Source organism: Ambystoma mexicanum, chromosome 8 (assembly GCF_040938575.1).
Source record: "Ambystoma mexicanum isolate Mex_15411 chromosome 8, UKY_AmexF1_1, whole genome shotgun sequence".
Lineage (NCBI taxonomy): Eukaryota > Metazoa > Chordata > Amphibia > Caudata > Ambystomatidae > Ambystoma > Ambystoma mexicanum.
Window position 1 is genome coordinate 174,157,809 of NC_090929.1, and position 15,224 is coordinate 174,173,032.

At 49.6% G+C, this 15,224-nt stretch overlaps 1 protein-coding gene across 1 annotated transcript in view; it reads right to left on the bottom strand.

Annotated features, from left to right (window-relative positions):
- SNAPC4 (small nuclear RNA activating complex polypeptide 4) overlaps window positions 1-15,224 on the bottom strand; it is a 676,731-nt gene that overhangs the window by 491,254 nt on the left and 170,253 nt on the right. Inside the window, exon 8 of the mRNA XM_069609574.1 lies at window positions 11,283-11,387. Coding sequence (XP_069465675.1) covers window positions 11,283-11,387 — 105 coding nt within the window. The remainder of the gene's footprint in view (window positions 1-11,282; window positions 11,388-15,224) is intronic.

Here is a 15,224-nt window from a genome sequence, read left to right on the forward strand (position 1 = left end):
CAAGATTGTCTGTTCTCTCCTTGGAAATAATTAGTTCCCTTCTTAGAGCATTCGTTTCCTGACGAGCTGCATGCACTTCTGCCCTTAGTTCCCCAAGTAACCGGGCTAGGGGGTCAGTATCCGAGGTTTCCATAGCGCCTGGGCGAGAGTTTTGCGTAGGCTTTGCGTTCTGTAACGCTCACCTGATTCTCGCAGAGGCGCCGGTCTTGACTGGGCGACTACCGTATCTTCAAAGGTGATGTGTAGCACCCGGTTGGCTCTTTGGGCTGGACCTCTGTGCACTGTATGCCTGACGTGTAGAGTAAGATGTCTGCAGATAGAAAATATGGGGTTAATGAACTGGGGTTATTGGGGTGTCCCTATCTCTTTCCTCTTCTCCTCTCCTGTAGACCCCCAAAGGTTAACGCTCTCACCTTAGGTAAGTGAATGCCGAGCTCTCCATCTGCCTCGGGGCAGGGTGCTGTAACCAGTTTCTTCACTGGATAGGTAGCGCAGGCCTCTTGACTTCAGAGGACTGCTGTCCGTCGTTTACTGCACGAACGGTAAGTTTCGAGTCATTCAAATGTCTTTAAAGTCTTTAGTAATGATGTCTCTTGTTTTGCAGGGTTCCGGCGATGGCGGATGACGGGCTGAAGTGAGTTGAAGATGGAGCCCGTGTGATGAATAGAAGCACCTGGAAGCACGTAAGTAAGCGCTTGTTGCCCGCTTCACTATGCGCTCTAATTGTCTTTTTATTTTGCAGGTACGAGTTCGGAGCGGCTGCAGGGTGCCGGAATACCCACTGGATTAGATGTGGAAAGGAGTAATGGCACGTGAGTATTAAAGTTCCCCAATGTCTTTAAACGCACCTTGTTTTGTCTTTCAGATGCGGGATGCAGCGCCGAAGGCCTCCGGAGCGTGCGAAGAGTTGGTAAACTTTTGTCTTTCAGATGCCGGAATGCAGTGTGAAGACCTCCGGAGCGCACGAAGAGTAGGTAAGCCTTTGCCTTTCAGATGCCGGAATGCTAACCTGTTCTTTCTTGTCTTTATAGGTGTTGCTGAAGACTGGATTCAGGATGGTAAGCCTTTGCCTTTCAGATGCCGGAATGCTAACCTGTTCTTTCTTGTCTTTATAGGTGTTGCTGAAGACTGGATTCAGGATGGTAAGCCTTTTTCCTTAGGCCCAGGACCGGATGCAGAAGACACGATGAGCGTTCTGCTGCAGAGGTTGCAGAATAACGCAAAGCAAGATTCATCCACCGGGTGTGGTTTAAATAGCCTCCTGTAGTGCTTAGGTGTCTCCTTCCACAGCCACGCTTAAGTAAGAAAAGAGTTCCTGGTAAGAAAAGAGTTCCTGCCTTCCAGAAGAGTTCCAGTGTTCTGAATCTAGGGAGTGGCTCCAGCCCCACCCAACAGGAAAAGTAGTTCCAAACAGAAGAGGATCAGAGGCTCAACTGGCAGGCAAGTAAGCAGCATGGTCTGCTGAAGGTAAGTCCACCCAAGCATTATGAGCCCGGCGCTTCCAGCGCTGGGACTGGGCATATTTATGAGCCTGGTGCCACTGGCGCCAGGACTGGGTCCAAAAGGTCCCAATTGGGACTGGTTGGCACTCGGAACCTGGGTTATGGATCTGCTTCCAAGGGAGTTGGGAAAACCCTGACCCTTTGGAAGCAGAGATCATGACATTGACTACTGTAACAGCCTCTTTTTAAATCTGCCTGCCTCTACTCTCCATCCTCTTCAACTCATCCAGTACAGGACAGCGAGACTTGTGCTTGGCCTCAAGCCCAGGGATCGAATCTCTCCAGCACTGAAATCTCTCCATTGGCTCCCAGTGGCTGCAAGGATCAAGTTCGAGATCCTTTGCATTGTCCACAAGGCCTTCTGGGGCCTGGGTCCAAAATACCTCCAGCTTTCTCTTCGGAAGTATCTTCCTACTCTAGCTCTTTGCTCCTCCACCTCCTCCTTGAGGGTCAGTCGCTTTTCCAAGCAACGAGTTGGGGGCAGACTTCTCTCTTCGGCTGGCGCCTGCCTCTGGAACAGCCTCCCTGCCCCTCTGAAACATGAGCACAACCATCTCAGGTTCCGTAAGCAGCTCAAGACTTTCCTCTTTGCTTCTGCCTTCTCTCTTCCTCTTCCCTGCTGATCTCCTGTCTGATACTGCTGTGGTCACCCGGCTACCCTCTGAACCAGGTCCCTGCCCTCCCAGTTGCACACCTGCACTGCCTCCTGTCAACCCTGCACTTGGGGCTGTATCTGCAACTCTACAGTCCCCCTACCTGCACTTTTCAACACTTGTTGTCTACACTTAACCCCTGCACTGCCACCTGCTGGCCGCACTTCTTGTCTTTCGATGCTTTAATCCTATGTCTTGCACTTGCTCCTCCTCCCCTTTCCCTGGCACTTTTCCCCTTCCCTCTCCCCTGCACTTGCACAATCCCAATGTCATTTGGCAGTAGTAAGATCATTGTCTTGTCCTCCCTTTGCTCCCCTCCCTTGCGTATAGGCGCGCTATAAATGTCATATCATATCATATGCAAATTCTCTCCTCACAGGACTCCCAATCAACTCCCTTGCTGCCCTGCAAGCCATACAAAATGCACCCGGCAGATTCATCCTCCACCTACCCAAACATTCACACACCACCCCTCATTCTTGCCCAGCTCCACTGGCTCCCTATACCTTAGATAATTGGCTTCAAATCCCTCTGCATTGCATTCAAAGCCATCCACCTCCAAACTTCCTAAATTTATTTTCTTATTTTTTTTGCATTTTTAAAGCGCTAACACAGCCCGCGGGCATCGAGGCGCTGTTACAGGAATTGTTTGGTTTTTAGTTGCATAATTCTTTTTGTCTTAGTTGCATATTCATAACGCGCTTAAATACCCAGAGGTTTCTAAGCACAGACCTGGGGATCGAACCTGTGTTGCTTCGTGTCGTCTTGCTTCCAAGGCGAGCATGTTTGCCGCTGAGCTATTCTCCCGGGACATCTCTCCTTCATGACAAACTGAAACCCATAACCCACACAAACACCAGCAAGCCAGTCAATACCTTCTACACATTCCACTCTGCAAACGCTGTCACGCCGCTTCCTAGACCACGGACACGCCTCCCCACTCGCCCCTCCTTGCCTACCCATTCCCGCACTCCCCAACACTCGTGCACCGTGCCCCCCACTCACGTCGCACACATCAGGGCACGGCATGGCATATATGGGGGAGCGGGTGCGGGTGTTTATCGCCCTTCACGGCGGTGGCAGATCAACTGGAAGCTCCGTCACTTCAGGAACTTACGTCCTTTGCGGAGACCGGCGCTTCCCGGCGCTTCACGGATCACGTGACTTCGGTTGCCTAGCAGCATTGCAACGCTTTCAGGTCACGTCACACGTGACTATACGTGCGTCCCTTCCGAGGATAAAAGGAGTCGGTGAACCGAAGGCGTTGCTTCACAGCTGTTTAGTTTCGGATCACGTGACTTCTCTCTCTGTTCAAGGACCAGCTCTGATTCTGACCTCGGCTTGCTCCACGGACTCCTCTTGCTTAACCCTTCAACTACTTTTGGATTTGCCTGTTACCGACTCACGCCTGCTCCACGGACTCCTCTTGCTTAACCCTTCAAGTACTTTTGGATTTGCCTGTTACCGACTCACGCCTGCTCCACGGACTCCTCTGGCTTAACCCTTCAAGTACTTTGGATTTGCCTGTTACTGACTCACGCTTGCTCCACGGATTCCTCTTGCTTAAGCTCTTCATTGGCTAGGACCTCGGTCCTGCAAATAGGTGGTTGCCTGTTCTACCCTACAGCACGTTTCCAGCCTAAGCTAGGAGACCCACGCCTTGACCCAAATACTCACAGGTATTCTGGTAGCTTTGGGGTTTATGTACATGAAGGTATTCGGGCCCTGTTTCATTGCTTAACTACTGTATCTTGCTTTGCAGCGCTCAAGGGGTTCTTCCGGCTGTTCCCGCGTCCTGGCTTTTCCGGACTTCCACCTGTGGCCTTAATATTCACACTGACCAGATAACAAAACCGGTCAGGGTGTTTCTTGGGGACAGAGGGGTTGTTCATACTCTACACGACCAACGAACTTCGTAACAGACTGTGAAGCCTATTTTTGGTCGTCCAGAGTATGAATCCCTCCGCCGGGGATCCAGTGACCGCCTTGTTACAAGCAGTAGCGGCTCTTAGGGCTGACATGACAGCAATACACCACCGTCTGGATGCCCTACAAAGCACACGTTTTCCGTTACCCACGGATGCAGAATTCGGTGACACAGTCCCCTCAGACCAGCCAGCCCCAGCCATGGCCCCTGCACCCACTCCTATACTGCTACCTACACCTGTTCCCCTTGCTGCCCCCGAACGTTATCAAGGGGATCCCCGGAAGTATCGCACTTTCATTAATCAATGTAGATTACATTATTTGTGCAGACCCCTAGCGTTCCCCGACTCTTGTACTAAGGCTGCGTTTCTTCTATCCCATTTGTCCGGGGTAGCGGCCACCTGGGCCAACCCGATGTTAGAGAATGACCATCCTGCTCTCTATGACTTCGACCTTCTTGTATCAGAAATGGCCAAAGTCTTTGATACACGACATAAAGCCCATTCTAGAGATCTCAAACTCTTGGATCTAACACAAGGCAAACAGACTCTGATAGAATATATCACCAAGTACAACCAACTCGCTGCTGAGACCTCCTGGCCTGAGGAGAAAAAGGCAATCGTGTTCTATCGTGGTCTATGCAACTCCATGAAAGATGCCCTCTCAGTAGTTCCTGCTCTTCCTTCAGGGTTCTCGGATTTGGTGGATCTTGCTTTACAAGTAGACGCAAGGAGATCCGAGAGAAGGGCCGAAACATCCTTCTCTATACACTCCGGACCTTCCGTATCCACCACCCCTGTTGAACCCATGCAAATAGGAGGTATCCGTAGCCCGATAACCCCATTAGAGCGAGAACGCCGGAGAAACGACAATGCCTGTTTCTATTGTGGGTTAAACGGACACTTTGTAAGGGAATGCCCCCGACGTCCCAAGAACAAAACACCGGGTTTTCCGAAGGCTCGCCCATGATACAGGGGGCACCGGCGAGCCTGTCTTCGACCCCCTCCGAACCTGCCTTTGGCCCTATTAGACCGATAGAGGTCCAGGCTCTGTTAAAACCCGCTGGAGAGATCAAACACACAGTCCATATTGTGATCGATTCCGGGGCCACTGGTTGTTTCATCGATATTTCCCTGGCCCGTCGCCTCAATCTGCCCTTGGTTAGGAAAGAACATCCGGAACCAGTACATGCTGTTGACGGTACTTCGTTATCCTCCGGTCCGATTAAGTTCCAAACTGCTCCTATGGAAGTGGTGATCCAAAACATCCATAGAGAAACCCTGGCATTTGATTTGATCAATACACCACTGTTCGGCATAATACTGGGAATACCATGGTTACGACAACATAACCCATTGATCAACTGGGGCAACGGACAGGTCACGTTTGAGTCGGAGGTATGTCAACATTTCTGTCTCCTCGACACTGATTCCTTGTCCACTCCTGCCATGATTCTTGGTGCCATGGCTGCCACCCATGTCAACGATAGTGCTTCAGACCCGGTGCCTTCACACACTGTGGGGGCTGTCACAGCCAACATCCCTGCGGCCTATCACGATTTCCACACGGTGTTCGATAAGGCCACTGCTGAGGGTCTCCCCCCTCATAGACCGTACGATTGTCCGATTGACCTGGTCCCAGACGCTCCTGTACCAAAGGGTAGGGTTTATTCATTGTCACGGTCAGAGGAACAAGCCCTTAAGGATTACATACAAAAAGCTCTGGAGTTGGGTCATATACGTCCTTCTTGTTCTCCAGCTGCTAGTCCGATTTTCTTTGTGCCGAAAAAGGAGGGCGATCTCCGTCCATGTGTGGACTACAGACGGTTAAATGCCATTACCATTAAGAACAGGTACCCTCTTCCGCTCATATCCACGCTACTAGACAGGTTGACTAAAGCATCTGTTTTTACCAAGCTGGACCTGAGGGGGGCGTACAATCTGATTCGTATGCGGCTTGGGGATGAGTGGAAGACAGCGTTTTGCTCCCGACAGGGGTTATATGAATACACGGTAATGCCCTTCGGGCTTTGTAATGCCCCTGCCACGTTCCAACGTTTTGTCAACGAAGTGTTCTCAGACATCCTGGACACATTCGTGGTGGTATATCTGGACGATATTCTGATCTATTCGTCCTCCCTGGAGGAACACGTCGGGCATGTTAGGGAGGTGCTCTCTCGCCTGAAGACCAATGCCTTGTTTGCCAAGCCTGAAAAATGTCTGTTTCATTCCAAGGAAGTGGAGTTTCTGGGTTTTCGCATATCCCCTGGGGGCCTGTCCATGAATTTATCTAAGGTCCATGCTGTCACCGAATGGCCGACTCCTGTTACTCTGAAACAACTCCAATCTTTTCTCGGCTTCGCAAATTTCTATCGGCGATTCATCGCCGGCTTCTCTTCTATTGTTGCTCCACTGACCGCCCTGACCAGCCCCCTTGTCCCGTTCACTTGGACCTCCGTCCATCAGAAGGCTTTTGAGGAACTCAAGGCCAGGTTCGTGTCCGCCCCTGTTTTACAGCATCCTGATCCAGAACTCCCCTACATTCTGGAGGCTGATGCCTCCTCGTTTGCTCTAGGCGCAGTATTGTCTCAACCTTGCCCAACCACGGGTTGTCTACATCCAGTGGCCTTTCACTCACGAAAGTTTTCGGTGGCTGAAGCGCACTATACAGTAACCGAAAAAGAATTGTTGGCCATCAAGGATGCTTTACAAACGTGGCGTCATCACCTCATGGGTGCGAAACATCAAACAGTGGTGTATACAGACCACAAAAACCTACAGGACCTGGCCTCGTTAAAATGTGCTAACAGCAGACAGGTGCGTAGGCATTTATTCTTTGCCGCGTTTGATTTTGTGGTCAAACACAGACCAGGTCGCAGTCATGGCAAAGCTGATGCCTTGTCCCGTTCTCCCGGAGGGGAGTCCTTGTCCGTGTACCCCGACACACTGCTAGGAAAGGGCCATGTCATCTGTACTTGTACCCTATCCCCCACCATGCTTATCGACATCCGGCGTTGGGTTTCCCAGAATCCTCAGGCTCTCAACGAATGGGACATTGATCTTCACGAGGGGTTGCCTTTCATCCACGACAAACTGTTCCTTCCCACGTGCGACGTCCGCAACCAGGCGTTAGCATGGTCACACGATGCTGCTGTAAACGGCCATCCCGGGCAACAGCGTACCCTGGACCTGTTGCAACGCTGGTGCTGGTGGCCTTCCATGAGAAAAGATGTCGAACATTATGTTAACACTTGTTCCATATGTGCCCAATGCAAAACACGCAAAGGACGGCCTTTATGGCTGCTCTTACCTCTTCCCGTACCTCCCAGACCTTGGCACACCGTCTCGATGGATCTCATCACTGACCTACCCCGCAAACAGGGCTACGACACCATATGGGTTATCGTCGATTCATACACCAAAATGGCCCGCTTTATCCCCTGTACTGGTATACCCTCTGCTCCAACTCTGGCTCGCTTATTCTTCAGATCTGTCTTCTGCCTCTTTGGTTTACCACAGGTCATCATATCAGACCGTGGGTCTCAATTCACGTCCTGTTTCTGGCGCGCGCTCACCAGACTCCTGGGGATCGATGCTCGCTTTTCTTCAGCTTATCACCCCGAGAGTGACGGGCAGACCGAGCGGGTAAACCAGGCTTTGGAGCAGTACTTGCGGTGTTTGTCCCTCCAGTATCAGGACTCATAGGCCAAACTGCTGTATATTGCTGAATTTGCGTATAATAACTCCCGTCATTCGACCACAGGTTTTTCCCCCTTTTATGCTTTATACGGGCAGCACCCACGTGCCCTCCCACTTCCTGATTTCCCCTCCACTACTCCCGCTGCTAATGCCTGTGTTCGGGATCTGGCCGGTGTCCATGCCCAGACCTTGGTCCATCTCCTTGAAGCCCAGACAGTTATGAAGACTAAAGCGGACCGCAAACGGGCCGCAGCCCCGGAGTATCGGGTGGGCGATAGGGTGTGGCTTTCGACCAGGCATTTGCGGATCCCTGGCTGTCGCAAGTTGTTGCCTCGTTTTGTGGGCCCTTATAGGATCTCCAGGGTTTTGAATCCTGTGGCCCTCAAGCTTTCGGTTCCCCTTTCTTGGAGGATTCACCCTGTCTTCCATACTTCTCTCTTGAAACCTTACCTGGCTCCTACCCGTGTCCTGGTCCCGCCCGCTCCTGTCTCGGTGGATTCACAGGATGTTTATGAGGTCAGTGCCATCCTTGGGTCCCGTTTCCATCGGGGTCGGCTTCAATACCTGGTGGATTGGCTGGGCTATGGTCCCGAAGATCGCTCTTGGGTTCCCGCCCGGGATGTCCATGCCCCGCTTTTGGTTTCCCGCTTTCACAGGGACAGTCCTGCTAGCCCACGGGGTCGTGGGCCTTTGAGGGGGGATTCTGTCACGCCGCTTCCTAGACCACGGACACGCCTCCCCAATCGCCCCTCCTTGCCTACCCATTCCCGCACTCCCCAACACTCGTGCACCGTGCCCCCCACTCACGTCGCACACATCAGGGCACGGCATGGCATATATGGGGGAGCGGGTGCGGGTGTTTATCGCCCTTCACGGCGGTGGCAGATCAACTGGAAGCTCCGTCACTTCAGGAACTTACGTCCTTTGCGGAGACCGGCGCTTCCCGGCGCTTCACGGATCACGTGACTTCGGTTGCCTAGCAGCATTGCAACGCTTTCAGGTCACGTCACACGTGACTATACGTGCGTCCCTTCCGAGGATAAAAGGAGTCGGTGAACCGAAGGCGTTGCTTCACAGCTGTTTAGTTTCGGATCACGTGACTTCTCTCTCTGTTCAAGGACCAGCTCTGATTCTGACCTCGGCTTGCTCCACGGACTCCTCTTGCTTAACCCTTCAACTACTTTTGGATTTGCCTGTTACCGACTCACGCCTGCTCCACGGACTCCTCTGGCTTAACCCTTCAAGTACTTTGGATTTGCCTGTTACCGACTCACGCCTGCTCCACGGATTCCTCTTGCTTAAGCTCTTCATTGGCTAGGACCTCGGTCCTGCAAATAGGTGGTTGCCTGTTCTACCCTACAGCACGTTTCCAGCCTAAGCTAGGAGACTCACGCCTTGACCCAAATACTCACATGTATTCTGGTAGCTTTGGGGTTTATGTACATGAAGGTATTCGGGCCCTGTTTCATTGCTTAACTACTGTATCTTGCTTTGCAGCGCTCAAGGGGTTCTTCCGGCTGTTCCCGCGTCCTGGCTTTTCCGGACTTCCACCTGTGGCCTTAATATTCACACTGACCAGATAACAAAACCGGTCAGGGTGTTTCTTGGGGACAGAGGGGTTGTTCATACTCTACACGACCAACGAACTTCGTAACAAACGCACATGCACACAAAAACAAGCATTTACCCACTGGGCCTTTGGGGTAGGGAACACCCTACCTCTCCACATACACACTGAATCCTCCATCACCATTTTCAGAAAGATCTTTAAAACATATCTGCTTCCCCACACATAACCCTGCCATCCTCCACTGCTATCACCTCTCTATCCTAATCTTCCGATCCTTTCCTGAAAACATTTTGTAACTTCTTTTTTCAATGCCCACCGTTTCAATATTTGACCCATGTAAGGCACTCTGAGACTCCGAGACTATCTGGGCAGGGCCAGCACTAAACACAAATTCAAATAAAGAAGAAAATAGGACGCCAGAATTGTATTCAACTACATTGTTGCCAATATTGTGGAATGTCTATTGTATGACTATACCATTTGTAATACACATATATTATCTCTATAAGAAAATAAATATACATGAAGGCTAAATAAATGAGCATTCTTTGTGTGTTTCTATTTAGGAGTCCAAGGACGCACTATATTGCAAGTTTAAATGTTCCTTGTTTAAGTGATGAAATTGTGCAGGGTTGACATTTAAATGTTAACAATTCCCACAGGGCACTAAGAATTTGTTACTAAATGTTCTAGTGTTAGGCCCACAACAATATTGCTATCAAGAGTAAACCCGTTTGGTGCTATGGGGTATTGTTTTCTCTTGCACTAGGCACAGAGATCCAATTCTCTCCAGAACTGTGCATCAAGTAGAGCACTGTTCTCTGCTGCAAAACCTGATACAGCCTCAGGTGGGCATTTTTACCACCTATCACTTGGAAGTTAGGTCCTGGTAAGCAGGGTATGAGGAAAATCCTGACACAGCTTTCCTTCTTTCAATTCCTTGCTTGCTTTATATCTCAACCTTCATTCTTCCTTTCAATCCATTTCTCCCTCTCTCACACTCTACCCTTCCTTTCCATCTCTCTTTTGTGCCATCTACTTTTAGGGTTCTCTTTGACAATTTCTTTGATTTTCTTTTATAATCTCATTTTCTGTTTCTGAAGGAAGAAGATCAAGAAAAGAGGAAGGAAAGAAATGGACGAACAGAAAGATAGAAATGCAGTGAAAGGTGGTGAGATGGAAGGAAAGATCGAAAGATGAAAAACCTGAAAGATGTGATTATGAAAAACAAAAAATGGATTGCTTGAAAGAAATCAACCGAAAGAAGTAAATGTGTATGTAGAAAGAACAAATATACAGTGTATAGAGGGAAAGAAAGAAGAATTAATGCGAGTAATCAAGAAAGAAAAAAGAAAAAAGAAAAAAAGAAATCTAGACAGAAGTAAAGAAATACATTTTAAAAAATGAGGATCAAAATATCCGCCGAAGGGAGAATTGAGCAACGTCCAGTTATTCTGTAGCAGTCCATTACAGAGTTAAACATGTGTTCCTTGCATTCAGAAGTTAAGTCTAATATTGAAACTTTGTGATGAACATCATAGCCCCAGCCACAGCCCTTGTTTTGAAAAAAAGAAAAACACTGCTACTGGGTGAGATTAACTTGAAAATGGCTCTCTGCACGAGCATATTAGGGGCCTCTTTTTTGGGGAGAATTAACATATCTTTAGAATTCTGTCACTGTTCTCCAAGGTGCCAATTGTAAATATGCCAATACTGAAAATGTCAATGTTTTAATGGTAAATCACACGTTAACAGTGAGATAAGTTATTAATCAAGTTTATAGTTAAGCATTTTCTACAGATATCAAACTATAATGAGTTAAAAATAAAATGTACTATTAAAACAGTGCAATGTACACAAATGTAAAATGATGAGCTACATTCACAAGAGAACAACTTTGGGGTGAAGTCCTAGGGAAGGAAATTGTTCTTACTTGATGTCCTCTATTTCTCTTTCGGTTTCACGGATTTGCTTTTCCACAATCTGCTTGTTCATTTCATCCTTGACTTTCTCCAGTTTCTGTGTCAGGTATTCATGCCTGCACCCAAAATTATACTTAGAACACATGGGTGGCAAAACAGCAAAAAAAATAAAATATGCATTTAAAACATTTAAATAGGGTAGACATATAGGTCAATCTCGGAAAGCACCAGTGAACAGCTTTAAGGTACTGGTGCACAGTAACCAGATAGAATATCAGAACATTTCTGTTCAACCCTCCAAACACTGTGAAAAACTCAGTCGATTATGGCTTTTTGAGGAAACGCTCAACAAGGGTAACTCTGGAAGTCCCTGGAGGGCAAAAGATTGAGTAAGAAACGCATATAAAATGTTATGGTTTTACACATGCTTTGACACTCTGGGGGATTTTTCTTATTTTGACAGGTGGAATGGGGGCAAAGAACTAAATTAACTGTTCCTCCTCCCCCATCGACTCCGCCTGCCAAAAACGAATGCGGTAATCCAGCATCAGAAATTGGCATCAGCACTGGTGAAAATGCTTTGGATTCCTATGGAATCCATCAGCTTTTAGCACCTGCTAAGAGCAGGCGGATTCCATCTGAAATGTCTACTGTCATGCTTACAAGGTAGAAGGTTTTTACCTTTGTTTGACATATGAAGTGCAAAGAAAGACCATAAAACCGGGTCTGCATGGACTTACGTGACTTCTTTGCACTTGAAAATTGCAGGAAGGGGACTGCAGAGTACAATACGTATACAAAATGACCCCCCCCCACTTTGTCTATTATGCATTGGATCGTTTTCTACAGATGGCTGATGTGTTGCTCTACTTGCAGCCTAAACACAGCATAATTTAACACTTTACTGACCTAATTGTGTTTTTCCATCTGTAAATATCTGAGTGGCATGACTTATTTTGTAGAATGGGGGCCCTTTACTCTTAATTACTTCCAAAAAACGCACAAAGAAAAATATATGGTCACGTGATGCAGTACCTTCTGTTATGTCCTCATAAACTAATGTATTACACCCTCTTTGCACTAATTTTGACAGTGAAACGAAAGGTATTGCTACCTAGAAACAGAGTTTATGCTTCTGAGAAGCTTGTCATTTATTTATGAACTTGTGTGAGTTCTATAGGCATGAACCACACACAAACTGAGAGCAGAGCAGCATACAACATCCATTATAACAAGACAGCCACATAAAATAGCTATTCAAATAAAATACAATTCTGTAAAATGTACATCCTAAAACAGAAATACATCAACATTAGCAACATTTACTTCTTACCACAGAACATGTACATTTTTAAGTGTTTTTAAATGACAGATGTGAGAACCCTGAGGGTATCGTCACTCCTACTGCCCCTGGATTCTCTGTTCAGTTGGCCAAGGAAAAGCCATCGCTCTTCATTCCCAACCCTGGGGGTGGAGTAGCGAGGGAGGATCACCTGGGTGGAGAGTCCTCAGAGATTGGGAGTGGCGAGCCCGCAAGCGAGACATGGTATCCCCCTTTCCCCATTGATGGCCAACCTAACCATTCCCCGATCTTTATGGGTTATTGTAAAACCTCCCCCGTCATTTCCCCACATTTGACATTTAAAAGTACTGGGACGAGGGATTCCAAGATGGCCGCCGGATGAGTCACATCTAACTCGCGCTCTCCCCGGGCTGCCGAAATAAGCACGAATTAGCAACAAAACACATGCGGCGAGAGAGCGGATCGCCACCCCCTCGCTCCCCAAGACCTCCGGTCCGGCAGAACGACCTTTGGGGTGCTGTGAGCGCCGAGGAAGCGAGGGAAGCTGGGCCCGCCCTTCCCCCATCGGGAGGTCCCCGCTGCCCAGCCGGCAACACAACCACAGCGGAACAAGACGAGAACGCCTCGCAAGAAAAAAGAAAAGAGTCGGAGGATTGGGGGCGAACCCGCCCCCCCATGCGCCCCGCAAAGGCATACTAACCTAAAAGAACCGGACCGGGGTGCGGCGGCGGCCTGCACGCGGTGGAGCTGGCCGCCGGCCCACCCCCCCCCATCGAAGACACCGGGCGCCGGGGGGCAGCGGTGGCGGCAGGGTCCCCAACATACGGCCAGGAGGCGCAACCAGCAAGAAGCACAAGGAACAAGGAGCCAGAGACTGCTACGCACAAACCGAGGGAGGTGCGCAGGCGGCGCCGAAGGATGGCGAGTGGCTCCAGTCCCGAGCGGGCCCAACGGATAGCCACGGGGAGACAGAGAGACGGACACCCGGAAAGAAATCCCCCTCACAGGTGAGCGGAGCAGAGAGGGGAAACAGAGCCCGGGCCAGCTGAACTCCCCTGGCACCCCGACATAGCACAAGCGGGCAATTTAAATACCAAAGGGAAGAGACTCGGCAACGGCAGTCTGACGAGGGGCGCAGGGGAAGGAGTCCCCCAGCCGCATCACAGACGCCCAGTGGGAGGCAGAAGGGGGAACCCATCGGAACAACGAGACCCACGCGGGGTGGCCCCGCTGCCGAGATAGGATACCCTGACAAGGCAGAGAAACCCACAAAAGCAAATAAGGGGTCACTCAAAAAGGCCCTTACACGCACGGGCTCAACAAAAGTGGGCGACATCGGGTGAACCACGACGACATCTCCAAGAGCACCCCAGGGGGCACATCACTTAGTCCATAAGTGAACACAGAAGCCCACGCGCATCCCAGGAAATCGAACGGAACATGTCAAGGGCAAAAAGCAAAACTAACGCTACCCAACTGGCCCCGCAGACCTCAAAGCACAACGCAAACATCCTACAATTGTGGTCAACGGACACCACATCGCAAGCTAAAGGGAAACCCCAGGAGAACCAACAAGGCGAAGGCATGGCACAGACGAACCCCCCATCACCCACCCTCTAGGGATGACATGCAATCTTTGTTCCAGGAACTGCAGGAAAAATTCATGTCCTCAGTACAGGAGCAGTTCATGACGATGAAAAACGACATGAAACAGGCGGTACAGGACCTCAGGGACGACGTGGCCAAACTGGAGGAGAGAACAGACATATTGGAAAGAACGGTCCAGGGGGTCGAGGAGGAAACGCAACAGGTTAGCGAAACACAGGATCACTTGGTGAGACTCACCCATAACCTGGAAATGCAATGTGAGGATCTGGAGAACCGCTCCAGACGGTCTAACATACGCATCAAAAACATGGCAGAAACAGTACTGGATAAAGACCTGATGACTGCAGTGAAGGAGGTGTTCAGGGATATACTAGATGCACCAGAGACAGATACAATCGGAGTGGACAGGGTCCACCGGGTGGGTCCAAAAAGATCTGGAGCACCGGGAGAAAGACCACGGGATGTCCTGGTGGCGCTCTCCTCATACCCACAAAAAGAGCAGATCCTGAGGAAGGCTAGAGAAATGGATCATATCAGTATGAACGGACAAGAAATGCAACTTTACCAAGACTTGGCCCTGGTCACATTGCAAAAAAGAAGAGCGATGGCCCCACTGGTCAAGGCTTTGGTGGCGAAAGGAATCCGATACAAGTGGACCTTCCCATTTGGCTTGACCTTCACATGGGAGGGGAGACAGAGAAGAGCGACAACATGGGAAGCGGGCTTCAATATTATGGGGCTCCAGGACGACGGGGAGGAAGCGGATCACGCAACATCAGGAGGGGAGCAAATGAGATAACCAAGAGGCTGGGAAACAATCAAACAAAAAAGGCCAAACGCGGGAAGGGAAAGCCGTAGGAAGCTGCCTTGATCAGATAAAGAGAAAAGGAACACCATGGGCATCCCCGGCGGTAGCCACACAAGCCACTTTCGAGGGGGGACAGGGAAAATATGAATTGCTGCAAGAAAGTCAGAGACGGAGGCCCGGTAGGGTCCCTTCGGCTTGGAATCCGGTAAGGACAGACGGTAATGTGGGGTTTAG